The following is an 18321-nucleotide window of genomic DNA, read 5'->3' on the forward strand; positions in this document are numbered from 1 at the left end:
GCAATGTCCCTGCAACCGCAGGGCAGATATTTCAATTTTCTGCATTACAAACATCAGCTTAAATATGATGTATACAGTCTTCTGATAAACAACACATAGCAACACATTCAATGTTGTTAGTTTTATAATACCCACTATCAATATAATTATAGTTACTGATCTTAAAGTTAAAATGAATGAATGAGTTATTTTCACATGATGCAACTTATATACTGTAAGTCATTAGTCTTTTAAATGTATTTTATGTAAGTTTATTCACCATGTAGAGATACATAGATTCCAAGAAAAACTGAAAAAGAGAGCACTTTTTACACATCAAACCCAGTTTATTTCATATTTTAAATTTCCTCTTGAACCTTAAGTGGACTGCCAGGCTCCCTTTTAAACATTAGGTATAATGACTAGGCCATTGAAAAGGATGATACAGGAATCTTAGAGTCTAATTTAAAGACCATGTACTTGGAAAAACTGGGAAAACCAAAATGCAGACATAATAGTTAGATCTGATATTTGGTACTTAAGACTTTAGACTCTCTCTGAACTCTCTTTTCTAAACCAATGTTGATTACTTGACTACTTACTTACAAATTACTCCAAACCACCATCATCAGATGCCCTTTTCAAATTGGCATATTTATATCAAAGAATGCACTTTATTGGAAAATCTTTGGAAAATAGAAAGCCTGCAACTGGATACATTTTTCCAAGTGATACACACAAAGACAAAAAGCCCTAAACAACTAACAGCCAAAGAAAATAAACAATTTAACAGTTAAAGTCTGGAAACACATCATTATTTTTTTTCAATCTTAATCATGCTGAGATCCTCCCAAACAGCTATTGAAATCTTCTTGTTTAACCATAACCCCTAGCAAAGAAAGCATAGAAAAGTTTAGAATTTAAATGTTTTTATTGCTACTCTAATGGCTTGGATTTAAAAGATTTGATTGCTACCCTGACTTGCTCCATGTCTTTAAAGTCATGCAAAAATGTTCATTTGAACTCTGTTTACAGTACATATGCTGAAGAAAGACTCTTCGCAGACATTGCACACTCATTAGATATACATTCAAAGCACCATTCAATTGTTTATGAGAATAGTTTTATTTTTGTCAGTTATACCTATTACAGTATATTTGAAATCACTGTCATTTTAAATGTATCCCCTGTATTAAAACACCAGTTTCAACCTCTGGGTTCGGTGTCTCTCTGCTTTTACGTTGATATTCTCATCCGTCCATGCTCAGTCTCTTCCCCTTCTCCTGTTGCCAGCTGGTAAAAAAAGGAAAAGGATAAAACCAGTCAGCCAACTCATGTGGAATAGATTTTCATTTGAATGTAGAATATGTAGGTTGCTGTTCTATAGGCAGCAACGCTTACATATTCTATAAGCTCTGACTTCAGCGTTTCCCACATGGAAACACCAAGCTCAGCATAGTGGGGAATGATGATAATAAGTTCTCCCCCTAGAGGAACATAGACTCAGAGCATACAGGTGGGTGATGAGGTGGAGGTGAAAGGATCTTATGAAATGCTAAATGAGCAGCAGCTGCAGTGGCGTGAGCACCAAGAGTCAGCATAGCTTTCCGGTGAGCAGTGTGGCAGCAGGCATGGTAGCAAAAGAATGTACACAGAATGGTGGACTTAAAGAAACAGTTTGACATTTTGGGAAGTACTTATTAGTTTTCTTGCCAAGAGTTATACCAGAAGATTAATATCATTTTGGTAGATATGAATGCAGCCTTAATCCACTTCTCCGCACCTCTAAAGCTCAACGTTTTATATCTAATTTGTTTAATATGTACATAAATTGAGGTGTAATTCGTGAGCTTTAGATTTTGTTAGCTTTGGATAAAGCCAGGCTAGCTGTTTCCCCATGTCCAGTCTTTGTGCTAAGCTGACCAGCTGCTGGCAGTAGCTTCATATTTACCATGCAGACATGAGAATGGTATCAATCTCCTCTTCTAAATCCCAGCAAGAAAGCAAGTACACACATATATTGCATACTGTAGTAGTGAGAAGAGTATGCCATGAGAGTGTAGCAGCAGATTCGAAATAACCGCCTGAACTAGTTTGCAGGCTATCCTGCATTTATTCTAAATGCAGGATTTTTCAGACTGACTGCCTTATTTCTTTACCCAAATTTCTTCGTGAAGCGGTTCTTCTTGAACTGCCTGCTATAATGGCAAACAAACATATTTATCACACATTATTTATGAATCATTCTTTCCCCGTCACTGAGATGTACAAATTGATAAAACTCACCTTGGATCATTTTGGTAAGACTGTCAGCATCAAAATTAGGGTTCGTTTCAATGGTGCCAATTTCTGAAAGGTCAACTCCTTAAGGAAAAAGAAAATATCCTTGACATGAAACTGGAATATTTTGTACAGAGATGCATTGTTCTGTTCTGTAATCAAATTGTACGAGCCAATGCAATCTCAGACAAAAGAAGAGGGTTGTCCACAACCATTATGTTTACATTGTATGACATATTTTTTTATGTCTATTTGATCATCCATCATCATCTAGCTATTGTCTTTAATTATCTAAGTGGAATAACTTGTCTATACACTATCAATTTGTGAGAACAAGTAGGAAATAAGGGAGCCCACACATTTTCCTATAAATCCAACCCAATTTACCAATAGAAGGTTGATGTACAGAGGAGTGAGCAACAAATTGATCATTATAATTACACAAACTAGGAAAATAAGCCTACATGCTTAAAATAAGTGGAATTGTTTGTTTCACTGACCTTCCAGGGCTATGTTGTTGGTGCCGGTACTGACTGAGTACTGAGGGCCTGGAAAAGACAGCATTTATCAGTTCTCGAGATAATAAGTGATACAAGGCTATTGACATGTTGATTCAAGTAAAGAAAAAAAAAACATTTACCTGAAACTATCCTGGTGACTTTGGTGATGGGAGGTTCAGCTTCAATGACCCTGGTCACCTTGGTGATGGTGGGCTCAGTTTCAATGACTCTAGTAACCTTGGTGATGGTGGGCTCCTCTTGGACATACCTTGTCACTTTGGTCACATCAGAAAGTATAAAAGCAAAGAAGACAAGTTTCACTACATCAGAATAACAGCCAGCACAGCATTGCCCCCCAACACAGAGAACTTTCCATTTGCATGGATGGATCATGACAAATGGACCTTTCACTGGATCAGAAAGGTTGCTATGACAAAAATGTGATTCCCAATCAAATGATTTCTGCCATCTAGTCATTAAACTTCTGCAAAATTGTTTAAACTGTGATTTTAAGTTTTGATCCATTTTATTGCCGACTGGTACTATACAAGAATTAGCCACCCAGATAGCATACAGAAGTGGGCCACTTCAGACAATGATGCCGCACTGCTGGTCTTCTTCTGGCTTGGACAAAATGGATGTGAGCTTGAAATGGCCCACATGTAAAATAGCAAATATGGCCCAAATATCCCAAATCGAATGTGGGCCTTGTTTGGTAAAGATGCAGTGCTCTCGGGTATGTGTATTTTGGATGTGGGCCGGTCCTAGTTTACGTTTTTTCTTAGTTGACATATGGCATTGCTATGGCTTGCTTGTAGCCCAGATCTAGGAAACAGGAGCAAACCGCCCAAGTCCATCATTCCACGTGGTATATGGGCCGGATGAAAGTGCTGAAAGTGTCAGGGGTGGGGATCTGGGCCACAGCAATTTTGCTATCTGGGCAGTGACAGAAAGGAGAATCTCTTTTCTTCTCTCTGATGAATGCTACTTTAGCTGTCACGCTATGCATATGTGTGCATGTACTTGCATGTGTGTGTGCAATTATCTGGATTACCAAAAAGTGTTAGCGATTTATTTAGCACATGTTTCAACTCAACAGCCAGTAGCCTACCTTTTTCCCCCTATTTTGTGCATTTCATTCACCAAATACTATATATATATCTATCTGTCAGACTCGATCAGGAATCACATGATGATGATACTCAGTCATCATTAGTGTATCTTCCTGAACGATTAAAGTGAAAATCCTCTCTAATGACAATGGGGGATACTGTGTAATGCCATTAATATCAGTGAAGAATGCCTCTCAGGAGATTTCAAGTACTGTATTGCTACTTACCCATAAATGTGAGGGGAATTTCCTGATATCTGAATCCTGAAATGTACTGGAAAAAAGCAGATTATAGCAGATTACACATTAACAAAATAGTGTACAGTATGGTCATAGTACCTATACATATACGTGTATGTTGCAGAACAAAGCCTGCATTTTTTAATCTGTGGGAAAAGTTCATGATTTGACTGTTGAATTCAGTCTAGGGTGAAACAACATGCAATAGCACCCTTAAAAAAACACTGGCTTAATGCTTTGCATAAATGGTTTTCAAGCAGGTTCTTGTCTTGCACGTTATGCTGAGTGACATAATATGTATTTTGGCAGCCATAGAATAAAATTTTTGAAACAACACCTTAATTTGCATGTAAGTGATGAGCTTCTTCAATAGTGTGAGGAGATCCGTGCTTCCAACAGGGATATCTGGAAGAAAGTGAAGGGCGTTAACTACATGTTTGACCTTTACAAAAGTAATAAAAACAGTTCACAGACCACATCTTGTCAGATTTACAAAAAGAAAGGCGTATTAACGAAGTTGACCGAGTGAAAATTATACCTCCAGGATACAAGACTTGGTTGACAAAGTGAATGACTCCATTTGTGGCCATGATGTCAGATTCAGGGACTTGGACAGAATTCACTAGCACAGTGTTGTTTGCCTGAGGGAGACAGTTAAAACAATTACAGACAAGAAAAAATGCAAAATAAAGGTGGGGCTTGAATGAACTTGTATTTTAATATATGAGCTATGCTAGCAAGATATAAACTTGGTTATACAGTTACTAATGTTAATAGCTTGCTGAGGTCAAAAGAATTTCAGAAGTTTTTAACAGAAGATTGCAATTTTATTAGATAATAGTGAGTGACACTATCATAAAAGATAATTTCACTGAATGATTAAAATACATTGTCAATACCTTTATACTCAAAGATAACAAATGTGTTAAGTTTGAATTGCTCCATGTATAAAGTTTATTGACTTAAGATAAAAGATGTTGAATCTTGCTGCACTACTTACAGACATCACTTTGAGGTTGCTGCCCTGGAGAGATTTAAGAAGGTTTGTAACCCCAGACTCCAAACCACCGCCAATGAAAATACCATTATTGATGTGATACAGAAGGATGGTTCTGAGGGCATTTATGTCACCTGAAAAAACCCCCAAAAAACAGCAAACATAAACTGTCATGTATTTATTTTCTGGAATTTTGAACTTGCAACCTACTGTAAATGCTTGTAGGCACATTAAAGTCACAGTGTGTAGAAATTAGCAGCATCTAGTGGAACAGCCTTGGCGGAAATGGAATATAATATTCATAAGTATGTTTAAATTAGTGTATATTCACCTGAAAATAAGAATCATTGTGTTTTTGTTACCTTAGAATGAGCCCTTTATATCTACAGGGAGCAGGTCCTCGGAGCCCGCCATGTTGCATCGCCATGTTTCTACAGTAGCCCAGAATGGACAAACCAAACACTGGCTCTAGAGAGGGCCTTTCACATTTTTTGCGAGTTTCACAGCCACCATAGGTTCCTTCTTTCAGTTATTCAGTTTGTTGCAATCTGCAACCTCACCACTAGATGCCACTAAATCCTACACACTGCACCTTTAAAAGATGAAGGGAATCTGAGGGACTTACTCTTCAAAAACTCCAAATCACGGTCGCTCAAAGAAGCAAAAGCCTGATCGCTTGGGGCAAACAGAGTAAATTCTCCCTCTTGTTTCAGCAGGTCTGTCAAGCCAGCAGTTTCTATCAAAGACAAAAAGACCCTGCAGAGAAGAAAACAGTAACTTGGCTGTTACAGAAACCGCTGAGGGCCGACATATTACAACAACAGCACTTTCTCCTCCCCATATGTGCCATATGGATTTAATGGAAAGATACAGAAAGATGTGGTTTGAGTATTATGCTGCATTTTAATACCATAGGCCACTTTCCCTAGCCTTGGTCTATACTTACTTGAACCCTCCATTTTCTGTCAGAATCTCATACATAGTTTTTTCCGCCGGTTTCAACAGAGTCCTCATGAGATGAAGGGCCCCATTGCTTCCTTCTTTGCTGCCTCTTATCAGACAGGAATTCTCAATGCACACAGCCTGCAGAAATAGTCCACAAGTTAAAGGCAAGAGGATTAATGTTATGTCTCAAAGACATGAAGATTAATGGCCAAATGACAGGGGTGATGCATATGGTGTGTGGTCAGTGGCTCCCAGCCAAAATTTTTGGGAACAGTTTCAGAGAAAAAGACGCACTGTGCGATAGATGAAGACCCTCAGAAACTTTCCACCAATGGTCTCCAGCTGCTGGCCATTGTACAACTCTCCCAGGACAACCTTATTCTTCAAGATGTGGTTCTCCAGGATAATCCCAAGCAAACTCTGATCCATGGACATCACTTCATCTTTAATGGAAAGAAAAGGTTTTACATTTCTCATTAAAATATTAAACATACTAACAACATTGTTCATTTCAGCTTTAGCAACAGACATTTTCCTTATTTCGGCCACAATGTCCCATAAGCAGCAGCTGCGACACCAACCATAAGCGAAGACATGTTTGCAATCAGTAATTTACTGCACAGTTCTGTAGGCTGGTTGTAAATAAGTTGCAGTTTGAATATAAAGTTCCTTCTACATCCAGTTGTTGCTGTTTTGTGCATTCCTTACACCCATTTAAAATCATATAATTAGAGGGATAAAATGATTCTGCCTGGATTCATTGTACATCCTTGTTTGAGAAACAAAACATCTCTGCTCCATTTGGGTCAAATGCAGGAATGTGCTCTGGGGGAGTAGGTCTTTTGTCAAACATGGCATAAAGCTTCTACAGTCCCCCCAATAAATCAGTAATTTCCCTGTAGCTCCGTAAACGTGCAAAGATCTGTTCACTTATGATACAGCACACAAGTGGAAATAAAAAATATTTCCCTTTATTGTAGACTGTGACTAAGTGTGAAGCAGCCAGGGTTCATATTTGGCCACCTGAGGAGAGGAAAGCAGGGAAATTCATGATGTAATGAGCAGTATGTGACTCACCATTGAAGGCAGCATTGACGGGAGCCAGCAAAGTGTACTCAGCGTCTGGTCTCATGGTGGCAGAAAGGCCCAGCTCAGACACCAAGTCGGCAAAGGTTGACTGGGAACTTCCCAGCAGTTCCATCACCTGCTTAGCTTAAAAGGCAGAGGAAATCCTGACACCATTAAAATCTGGATTACACAAAAACATCAAAACACACATAATAACTGTGTTTATGTAGTAAACCATAATAAGCTTAATACAAGAGGAAAAGGGGAGATGGGACTCTAACCTGAGTCTGGCATGAGCACTTGGTCAATAAGGTGGATGACTCCATTGGTGGTGACAATGTCCTTCTTGAGCACCATCTTAATGCCGTTGACTGTTAAACTGTCACCATCACAGCCAATCTCAATGTTGTTGCCCTCCAGGGTCTCATAAGAGCTGCCAGCCATGATGGCCTCAGAGCACTGGACTGAGTTCAGGAGGTGGAAATTCAGAAGAGCTGAAAAAATGAGACAAAGTCAAAATTAATGTGGGGCTTATATGTATATATAGATTTATATCTGAATGCAGAGTAGGTCAGCCCATGCAGAGTTGGCTGCATGGGCTGTTTTACACTGTTTCTCAAGTTACAGTGCAGCTGAGGAGGTAAAGCCCTGGGAACCTGAAGACCCTTTAGATCCCTTCGGTCCTTGAGTAAGAAGCACTTGTGATTTCTTCACAGTTCTGTTTAACTTTGTGTGAAATGGTCTGATCTCACATCATAGGGCAAGCTTCAGGCTAACAAAAAGTTTTGGGTTGTTGCCAATCTGACCAGCTTGCTCAATGAAGCAGCTGTTTCCTGTGTCTCTAAAATCCTTGCAAATGTTTGAGGAAAGTAAGAATAACTACAGTATACAGATTCTGCCCTACTCACAACATTTATAACTGTAAAAATGAGATTGTCAAATAATGTGTTGCATTGTTTGACTTTCCACCGACAATTTCATGCATGATTTGAAATTGGAGACCTATTTTTATTACTCTGCCACACAGCTTTGTTATGTACAGCTTGCCAAATGTGTGTAAGTTCCAGATCCACTGTACAGACTATTGTGGCTTCATCTGTTTCAAATTGAAAGAAGTTGAACATGTGAAAAAAGAAAAGTCTCTTTATGGGTAACTTAGTCTGGCAAACATGCTGTCTGGGAACCATTGCATTTCTTTCCGGTACCTTCATCATTAAATATAAATATGGCCCTAGTTTGCCACAGTTAACATTACGCCCCATGCAGTGTCGACTGCAATGTTAAAAATGGCCTTGAGTAATCTTTGCCATCAAGCATTGACAAAAGGTGACAGACCACTGAGAATAAAAATCTGGTTTACCTTTGAGGACTTCCTTGTCGCTCTGAAGCCTCTCCAGCACATCACTGCCCAGGCTCTCAAAGGCTTCATTGGTGGGGGCAAACAAAGTGAAATGTCCTGGCTCACCCAGCTTGTCCAAGAGTCCGGACTTCTGTGCCACATCCTAGATGGTGATTTCATTGGCAGGATTATATTTAGTGGACTTCAATATACAGTAATATTGATAGAAACATTTGCAGGTGGTCGACATAATAACCTGATCATCTTAGAAATGAATTTAAAAGTTATTCAATCACAAATGCAAACTCTGCATGTGTTCCTTAATTCCCTGTACATCCAATGTTAGTTTCAGCCTGTGCTCGTTCAGTTTGTTGATTGATGCGCTTGAAATATTTTTTTTATCATTGCTCTGCATGCTTGTACTGTATTTAAATAACTTGTTTAATTTTTATTTTCATGCACTATTTTAGAGTGACTATGTAACATCTGTTCAAGAACTATAGATGAAAAATAGCCTTTTTGGCTAACTCACATTTACTGTTTTGTTAATTAATGTGCATTATCCCTGTTAAATGAAAAAGTAAAGGAAACAAATGATTTGCCTTCTTTGCCCTTTTAGATGTCTCACATTGCTGTGAAAACTCCCATGCAACCCAATGTGACCCACCATTGCAGCAGTGTTTGCAATGGCAGTGTTTGTCCTTGAGGTGCTTAAATTGCATTTTATACCCCTGTGTGTACTCACACTCAGAGTTGTCAGGTCATCGTCAACCTCGAGGACATCCTGGATGGTGCTTCCAACAGAGCTGATGACACGGTCAATAACATGCACAATACCATTGGTGGCAACCTGGTTGCCATGGATAATCCTGGCACAGTTCACAGTCACCACCTGTACACAACATACCGCCACATTACACAACTGAAATGTGTTTTTACAACTACAAGATGACTGCTGTAGTAACACCGAATGACAATACTCACCCCATTGGAGTAATGATTAATTTGGAGACCAAGGTCATTGTACATGGAGGTGACTGTCATTCCATTCCTTAAATCTTTGGTCAAGAGGCGTTTGTTGGCCATGTGATAATGCAGAGCATTGTACAGTTCAATGTTGACATTGCTGACCAGTGCACTCCTCACTGTCTGTTAGGTGAGGAAAATAAGATATTAAAACCTTTTCTCACAGATGGATTGGTTCCACAGCTTTTGTTTTGTCTTTGACTCACCTCATCCACAAGCTCCCAGGCATCATTGCTAGGGGCAAAGAAGGTGTATGATCCAGATCCCTCAATCTCAGGCCTCAGCTTAGAAATGTCAGAGTATTTTTGAGTTGAGGTAGCCTTCACCAGACCCAAGGTGCCATACACATGGTCAATTGGGGCCACTGAGAAAGAAATTTACAACAGACTTCATTACATGTTAGTCTGTCTGTCTGTCTGAAAATAAAAACAAGAAACCTTGAAAACATCTGGGGCTTGAAAAGAAAGACCACATGTGCTGACAATATGTTAGGGCATCCTCTTCTAGTTTATTTGGTGTAATTTCAAAAATAGCATACAGCTGCTCTACATTTGGAGGACATGGCCTCATATAACCTTTATACAGTACATTGACTACTGTGTAGCATTTAACATACTATACCTGCAGGGCAACCACGCATGCCTTCCAGCTTCATGTACCCTGGGCAGCACTCATAAAGCACAGTCCTGCAGGCAAAAGACATAGATCACAATGTAGGTTTTATATAAAATAAGTGGCACATCCTTTGAAAAATTGTTTGCAAGCATCTTTCAACATAACTGTGAGAAAATTGTATTTTATGTGGCTACCATGTTTTGAACTAATCATCATTCAGTGTTGGTCTTCTATATTCACTGTTTCCAGATGTTACTCATTATCTCCTTCATTACAGGAACAGTCCATGTGATCCAACAACTTGGGCCAAAACCTAATGGAAAGGGTGCCGCTAGGATTAGGCTACCATTACAGTAGTAGACTTATATTACCAAGACCTCCCCTTTGAAGCTAAACAATTAGTTTGGGCTCTCCTTGGCATTTGGTTAACCTCAGAGACATTAAGATGTTGGCTTGCAGTGTAATTAGAGGAACATTTGTATGGTTTGATGGTGTGTATGGAAACAGCTGACCTAATCTGAAAAACGACATGATTCAGTTTTCACTCGAATTTTCACAATGTGTTTCTATCACAAACTAAAAAAAAAATTAGAGGATGAAGTTTGATTACTGTTTAGATAAATTATATACAAATGAAAAATATTTATTTCCTGTTAGACAAACATAACAGAAGCTGTTTCTCCTCTCCACTACTGGACACTGTAGCCTGAGGAGGATAGTAAAATACAAAGAGCAGCTGCTAGATATAAACATGACCATACCCCTTGTGTCAGCAGGTTTGAACATGTTGGAACTATAGCATTGTCTCCAGCTTTTGGAAAACCAGACGTGGGGATGTACATTTCACCTCAAATAGCTAACGGGTATGAAACAATAAAAAAGACCCACAGGACATAAAGAACACCACAGATGTACCTATTAGGGGTACCTAATACCACATGTGTCCAGAGTTAGCTGGGGAGTTCATTATTGTAGACTGCCCAGTTTTTATTACAAGAAAGCTCTAACAGAAAAGCTGCTTCTTCTCCTGTTTCAGCTTAACATGTTTAAAATGATGTTTACCACAAAATGCAAGAACATGATCAAGTGCTCGTGTTTTACAAATTACTCAGAAATGACACAGTGTAATAAATAGCATTACACTTGGTTGTGTATGTGAGTGAACTGTGTATGGTAGCCCTGGTTTTACATAACACAAAATCCAGCAAGAAGATGGATGCAATTTATCTGAGGATTGTACTAAAGTTTCTAAGTTCAGCAGTTCCTCTTCATCAGCAGTTTACCAGTGAAATCTGAGTACCAGGAAAGCTTTTGCAGTTCAAAATGTGCAAAAGTGACTGTCAGCACGTTTGGAGATAAATACGTAATAGGATTTACTCATCTGATAACTAAAAGGTGGTACAAATACAGTTGTTGTAATTAGTTGCACTTGGACAAAAAGCTTCATCAGTGAACTAACAACACTTAAAAAATATTTTTCTTTTTGTTTCAGAAAAAAATCTATTTGGACTTGGAATTCAACACGCGCCTTTATGCATCTGGATATAATGTTTAAGACTGTAGGTGTGTAACATCACACAAATGTACTACAAACAGCAGCAATCTTTTGCTGATATTAATTAGTAGTCAAGTAATGACTGAACAATTAAGTCTTTGAGTCGAAAGAGAAGACTTCAAGCACAGACTTGTTTCCTTTACTGTGGTGGGTTGTTCATGGTTGTTATCCACTTCTGATGTCTCAGACAGGGAACAGACGTAGGCTTCTGGGTCATGGCTAACTGAACCTCTTTTACAGTATTTGAATAAAAGTTAAATGGAGTCAGAGGGACTGGGATGAGATCACACAAGCCCTATTGGGGCAGAGTCAGCAAAACCCTCGCTACATTGCTCTCCCACACAGAGGGATTGTCTGGCTATGCATTTGGAAACTTTTGACTTGTCAGCATCTCTATAAAAGAACTGTTCCATTAAGAATCACGATAACTTGGTCAAACATAATATATACTGTATGTGGCTTTATTCCAATTCAACCCATCACTAATGGGCAGTTTGGAAGTTTGGTTGTACAAATTTTTTGGAGATAGAGATGCTCTGGAAGCAGAAATATTCCCTTTTGTTGAATTAAACCTCAGTGGCTGAAGACAAATACTTTGGTTGGTTAAATAAAGTTAAACTGAGTACCAATTGCCACAAACTAAAAAGTGAAATTTAAGTCATATAACAGTAGGTCATCTCAGTCTGCTAGTTAACCTAAATGATTTTATATGGTCAGGACAGTAACACTCGCCTGTTGCTTCCTAGGTACACCCCTCTTTATGTTGTATCTTACTACAGCAGTTTTTCCAATTTTGAAATCTAAGTTATAGTCTACCAATTCCACTGAATACAAACTGTCTAGTCCTGATGGGTCTAAATCAGTGTGGGACAAAGACACAGACCTCAAAGGTGTACATGCATGTACTAAACTTTTAAAAATAATAATTAACCTTTTCAGGAAATATGTCTGCCTTTAAATCAGCTCCACTGAAAGTTAAACTGACTGAAGCAATTACCATGAAGTAAACTGTTTTTTTTTATTGCATGTGGACTGCTGGGAAATATCTGGGGTTTGTGGAAAGATGGGGAAGAAAAACGTCAGACAGAGGGAAGATTGGAGGGTCATTTGGGAATATGATCTGTGTCATGATAACTGATGTGTTTAGGAAAAGAACAACACTTTACTTTTTTTATCTGATGTATATATATATGTACGCATCTTTATGCTCCCAAGTGTATATGTTTCCATCTACTTTTTGCATCATCCTGTGCAATAATAAGTTAAACTGCCCTTTAACATATTTGTCCATCATCTAAATCAGAAACTAATTTAATAAAGAGATACATTTCTCTTCAATTCACCAACAAATTTAAGTGGTAAACTTTAAAGTTTAAGCCAATGAGACTAATAACTAAAGAAAAATAATAATTTTGCCTTCGGTGCAGCCTCTATTGTAGCTCTGCCTTCAAGAATATTACATAATGTTACAGGTGTAAATCAGTAAAGGAGACAACTGTGTGAATTCTTGGCCTCAACTATCTTTTGAATGATTCCCATGTTGGAAGAAATGTCAAGCCTCAGACTCCCACTGAAACAGATAACATTCTTTGGCTGTTTCTTACATTGTTGTTTGCCAAATTGAGCGAGCAAAGGGAATGAGCCTATTTAGAGTGCTAAGCATTGTTCAATTATAATGCAAGCATAGAGGGCAAACTGAATGTCAGTGTATGTTTGTGAGTGTGTTAGTGTGCGCATGTGAGAGAGATGGAGAGAAAAAGTCATTGTAAAATAGGCATGGCACTGATCCATGTTTAAATGCAAAAGTGCTGAGACGCCTGGAAGAATAAGAGAAAAAGAGGTTGTCCAAAATGATTGAGCTGAATGCTTTTCCATTCATGAATACGGTCGACATTTTGCAGCCACATCATATCCTGGAATCAGTGGTTCACCACTGTGGCATTCAACGAAGACGAGGCTTCCTAAGCTAACTCACAGTTTATATAATCGAATAGGAAAATCTTAAATACAAAGAGTTTAGGGCTGCATCCATAAATGTGTTTCTCATTTTAAGCGTTAGCTGAGTAAGATAACAGATGTCTGTCTCTATGGAAACATCCATGTTTCCATGAAAACCCTAAAGGAAGAAGTCATGGATGAAGAAGAAGCAGGCACTGAAGAGAAATGCTAACATTCTCAAAATTTAAACAGACGTGACAATCAGGTAAAACTTTAATGTAATTGAATTTGCTTGTAATGCTCTACTTTAAACATGAGAAAAAAACTTTGCCTGTTGGAAACATGAAACAAAACTTACGCTTTCTTTCCACAGATGGCCCCTTGGTACCAATTACGACAAGTGCTAAAGTACTTCTTCTTGGTTCCCATGACTTGCTGGAGTGCGCAGACATTGGGTCTAATGAGCATTGAGAGTGGAAAGCAAATTAAGCATTAATCAGCAGGTTAATTTGAGCTTTTTTATGGAAACTCTTTAACAATTCACATGTTAATTATTAAGTGATGAGCAGCCATGCTGGTTAAGATACCAGACTGTCATATGTGAATAATTATTGGGCAACTACCCCTGCTGCTTCTGAAACAAGACAATCAAATAATGACATCCATGCCTGCTGGATATGAAATAGTTTCTTGTAGATTGGAGTTTTGATTCAATACATGTTAATACTAAATGTAATATTATTCAATAACATTTCATGAAATATATCATTAATGAACATTCAACATTTGTGAAACAATTGCGACTGCAGATTTAGGAGGCAGCAGATTTCATATAAAATGCAAAAGACCAACTGAGAACTACTGATGCTTGTTATGCTCAAGACTCAGACTACTACTGCATGCAAACTGAAATTACATGACATCACAAGGGTGTCAGAAAAAAAAATAAGAATAAAAAATATGAATATGCTTACCCTTCTTTTCTTGCCCTGATGCGACTGTGGGCAAGGATTTTATCATACGCTGAGGAGTCAGCCTTGTCAAAGGTAGAGAGCACAAAGAGTGCAAAGGCAGCTACAAAAAGGAGCTTCATCCCTGGTTTCTAACCTAGCCTTTCCAGACCCAGAGTAGTAGGAGCAGACTCAGAGTGGGAGTTTATATACCACATGTCTCACCCTCCACTCAAGGAGGATGGCAACATTTCTTACTCCTGCATGGACCACCCAGAACTTCACAAAAGCCACATTTCTATACACAAACATACAGGGCTCTACCATTTTTAGTAGGATGAATTCTGAACTATAAATCTTTATATTTAGTGCAAATTCTTAATATGAATACAATATTAACAATATTGTAATGGCTGTCCATAAATTTTAAAATTTATTGAGGGCTGTTTTCTAAGAAATGGGACCACTACCACATTTACAAAATCTTTTAAATATATGTTTTAATGTTAATATGTTGCAACTTCTGTTTTATGCACATTTAAAGGTGCACACATTTCTTGATGCATACGTCTCAAGAAGGTTTGGTATTCTAAAACATTGTAGACTGTAAACTAATTGTCCTTAAAGGAAGTTAACACAATGGGATTAGATATAAGAAATGTATTATTATTTCTAATTCTATTTGACTTATATTAAAATTTTGTAGAAACGTGACATTAAAGCTCTAGCTTGAAGAAACTGTTAGCAAACTATTAGCAAACTGTTAGTATTTTCCTAAGAGTTTAAGATTTAAATCTCAACAATAGATTTAAACAGACTGCAAATAAATATACTTCTCAGTGCACTGCTACAAAACAGTTTAGCACAGAGCCTCGAAGTGCCACGTTAATAGACATATATACTGAGCAGATGTAATATATAGGATGCAGAATCGAGCATCCTAAATACAGATCTACAGATCTTGTCTGTAGAAGTGTCATTTATTTGGACCACAAAGAAGCATTAAATACAGTAATCTATGCTCTGAACAAATGCCAGAGCACTGATTGAAAAATCTTTCAGAATGTAGCTTGCCCCACCTAGTGGTGGGAGGGCATGCAGTCTCATCCAGCCAGGCCAAGAGTCTCACAGCACTTGCATGGATTACAGATATTGTATTTCAATCTTCTACTTTAGAGAGGGATTAAGTACTGAGGTGAATTATTTTTTGAAATATTGAAGCTTTCCTATTCAGCCAAGAATCACCATACAACTGAACCAGAGAACCTGAACATCAATGTAAAGAGTTTTAATGGTTCAGTTCTGAATCTTAAAATGTGTACTTATATATACTAAATTAAACTGGATAGCTGTCAAACTACTTTTTTCACATTGTCAAATATACTCTTAATGGAGCCTCACCAGCCTTATAAGGCCACAAACCCTGATGTATATCTGAAGCTCACAAACTGTTTGGCAAGTCTAGCAACACAATGACACAATGATAAACAGACATTTGTACTTTCATGTTAACAATATGTCTCTGGGCTACAAATACAGACACAACAAATAATGACTAATTGTTAGTTACATGGCTTAGACATGCCACATGGGGAAATGGAAATATTGTTAAAAGGAAATGATGTTAATCTGCAATTAAGACAGCATGAACACAAATGTCAACATATGAAACTGATGCCTTTATAAAGGTATTTATCAAGTTTTTTAATGAAATCTTTTTTAATTCAATCTCCTACCTTAGTATGTTTAATGAAGATGCTTCACATTGATGGAGACTAATTGCCAAAATCTTTCTCTGTTGCTAACCTCAATAACTTTAGTTGTACACTTTCAATTGATCTCTCATTGAAATAAGAAGAATGACCAGTAGCAATGGTTGATTACATTAACAGATTGTAAAATTTGCTTACGCCATGCAAGCGTAATGGTGTCTGACTGTTTTTAATCTGTTTTATTGATGAGTTTGGTGTGTTGTTTCCTGTGCTGCACGTAAAATATCCCATGCAAGAGAACAAAGGCTGAACTGAACTGAAAAGTGCAGCTGTTGCTCAGTTTTACCAGTCTGTGCTGTTACTCACAGCAGTTACTCACCCAAGTGGCATCACTTAAACCATCCCACCCTCCACATGTTGGTAACCCTCCTGGCTAGCCAGATGTTGAAACTGTGAGCAGGAAAGTAATGTCTTTCTGGCTGGCTAACTCTGTTTAATGGATTGTAAATGCTTCCCAGAACCTAGTACTGTGACACAGACCTTTGAAATCCAGTGGCCTCACTTGTGCTAGTGTCTTATTTGCGTATTTTTTTTATGAGTGAGCCTGAAAGTAGAAAGGTAAAAGATAACAGAAAACGGATCAGCATACCATGTCCGTTGAAAAGATGACACTTTCAAGGCCTTTTATGAGCCTGATTAGTGAAGGGCTTCAGAAACGCTCTTAAGCATAAAATCCTTACTCAGGCTTTTCATCTCTCCTAAAATCCCAAATACTGGAATACATTAACTTTACAATCCCAACATTCCAATGAGCTGCCAGTTTTCAAACTAAAGACTCTGTACTTGCTTGCATGGAGAAATAATGGCACAGATGGGAACTCACTACAGTGATAACTAAATGCAGTGTGGCTTTTACACTTTCAGAACACTCTCAGTCTTAATCAGACACTTTCACACACACTGACACACACAAACACTGCATGTGTCACAAAGAATGGATAAAATAAGTTTTGATCCAAAGTTTGATTTCTTCTATTTATATCTTGCTAGTATGCCCCTTTTATGTAAGAATGAAAGGTTGAAATGCGACACCAATCTAAAATGAGTAAGCTCTTTAGACATAGTACAAAGACCAAAAATAGTCTGTTGATTGGGTTTCTAAAGATAGTGTGATTTGCTCTTGGCTGCTATGGTAACAGAGACCTAAAGATTTCATCTAGCACCCCAGGTTGCTTGCAGCTTAAAGCTTTGAAGATGTGAAGTTGAATATCAGTGCAAATATGAGTAACTGAATTTCAACAGAATAACACTAATGAAATTGATAACTCAATGCCATTCTTTTAATTAATGATCTGCTTGATACATTTTTGGTGATTGCAGGTTAAAGGTAGAGTCAGTGATTCTGGAGTATATCCATATCGTCATGTGACACTAAGCCCAAACTAGCTAAATTGAGGGAATATGACAGTTATACGGTTATACAGACAGTTATATCAAGTTATATCAAGTTTGATTTTATTGAGAACAGTGACAGGAGACAAAAATGCACCATGTCTCTTCAGGTGCTGGCGAATGAAGCCATGAAGCCAGCCAAGCTAAAGCGACATCTGATTACAAAGCACCCAGAATATGATGGCAAAACAAAATAATTTTTCCGCTGAAAGAGCGAGGAAAACAGAAAATACGGATGGCCAACCTGGCCACAACTTCAGAGAAAGCACAGAAGACTTCATATTTGGTGGCTCAGTGGATTGCTTAAAGTAAGAAGTTCCAGTGGCATCTAAGAAAACAAATAGTATAAGCATATGCTTAATCTGTGTTATGATTATGAGGGGGTCCTTGGAAAATGTTCTTCCCTGAAAGAGGTCTCTGACCCCAAAAAGTTTGAGAGCCCCTGGCCTAGTGAAACAAGCAAGCTCACAGACAGACTGGGAGCCTTGATCAATCAATGTAGATACAGTTAATAAGTTCAAAACACATATATAGCAGGATTTTAATTTGTGTGATTTAAACAGGCACGTGCTCAAATTACACTGCACTAAACGCATCAGAACTAGACTCAGAGC

The 18321-nt window shown here is 38.0% G+C and overlaps 1 protein-coding gene across 3 annotated transcripts; it reads right to left on the minus strand.

Moving 5' to 3' along the window:
* Positions 1-1085: 1085 nt before the first annotated feature.
* On the minus strand, positions 1086-14731 carry postnb (periostin, osteoblast specific factor b). 3 transcript variants are annotated; one of them, XM_067595191.1, is made up of 21 exons: positions 14568-14731; positions 13952-14050; positions 10107-10171; positions 9692-9849; positions 9444-9608; positions 9205-9351; positions 8481-8622; positions 7402-7614; positions 7130-7264; positions 6347-6495; positions 6054-6190; positions 5733-5863; positions 5111-5241; positions 4649-4751; positions 4448-4515; positions 4099-4144; positions 2900-3034; positions 2760-2807; positions 2266-2343; positions 2139-2174; positions 1086-1272 (listed from the first exon to the last, which is right to left on the minus strand). In XM_067595191.1, the coding sequence occupies exons 1-21, from the start codon at positions 14684-14686 to the stop codon at positions 1244-1246; spliced, it is 2334 nt and encodes a 777-aa protein (XP_067451292.1). In that variant the 5' UTR covers positions 14687-14731; the 3' UTR covers positions 1086-1243. The 3 variants fall into 3 exon arrangements, with proteins under 3 accessions (XP_067451292.1, XP_067451291.1, XP_067451293.1); XM_067595190.1 differs by having other exon boundaries at positions 2139-2177; XM_067595192.1 differs by lacking the exon at positions 2139-2174.
* Positions 14732-18321: the final 3590 nt, after the last annotated feature.

The sequence above is a fragment of the Thunnus thynnus genome, chromosome 7 (genome assembly GCF_963924715.1).
Source record: "Thunnus thynnus chromosome 7, fThuThy2.1, whole genome shotgun sequence".
Classification (NCBI taxonomy): Eukaryota; Metazoa; Chordata; class Actinopteri; order Scombriformes; family Scombridae; genus Thunnus; species Thunnus thynnus.

Excerpts from the sequence above, each read along its gene's own strand:
- postnb (XM_067595190.1), bottom strand. The coding sequence starts at position 14,686 with ATGAAGCTCCTTTTTGTAGCTGCCTTTGCACTCTTTGTGCTCTCTACC. Across the intron at positions 10,172-13,951 it reads GCCATCTGTGGAAAGAAAGC|GACTGTGCTTTATGAGTGCT; the intron begins GTAAGTTTTGTT and ends TTTTGCCTGCAG. Across the intron at positions 9,352-9,443 it reads TTAATCATTACTCCAATGGG|GTGGTGACTGTGAACTGTGC; the intron begins GTGAGTATTGTC and ends TGTTGTGTACAG.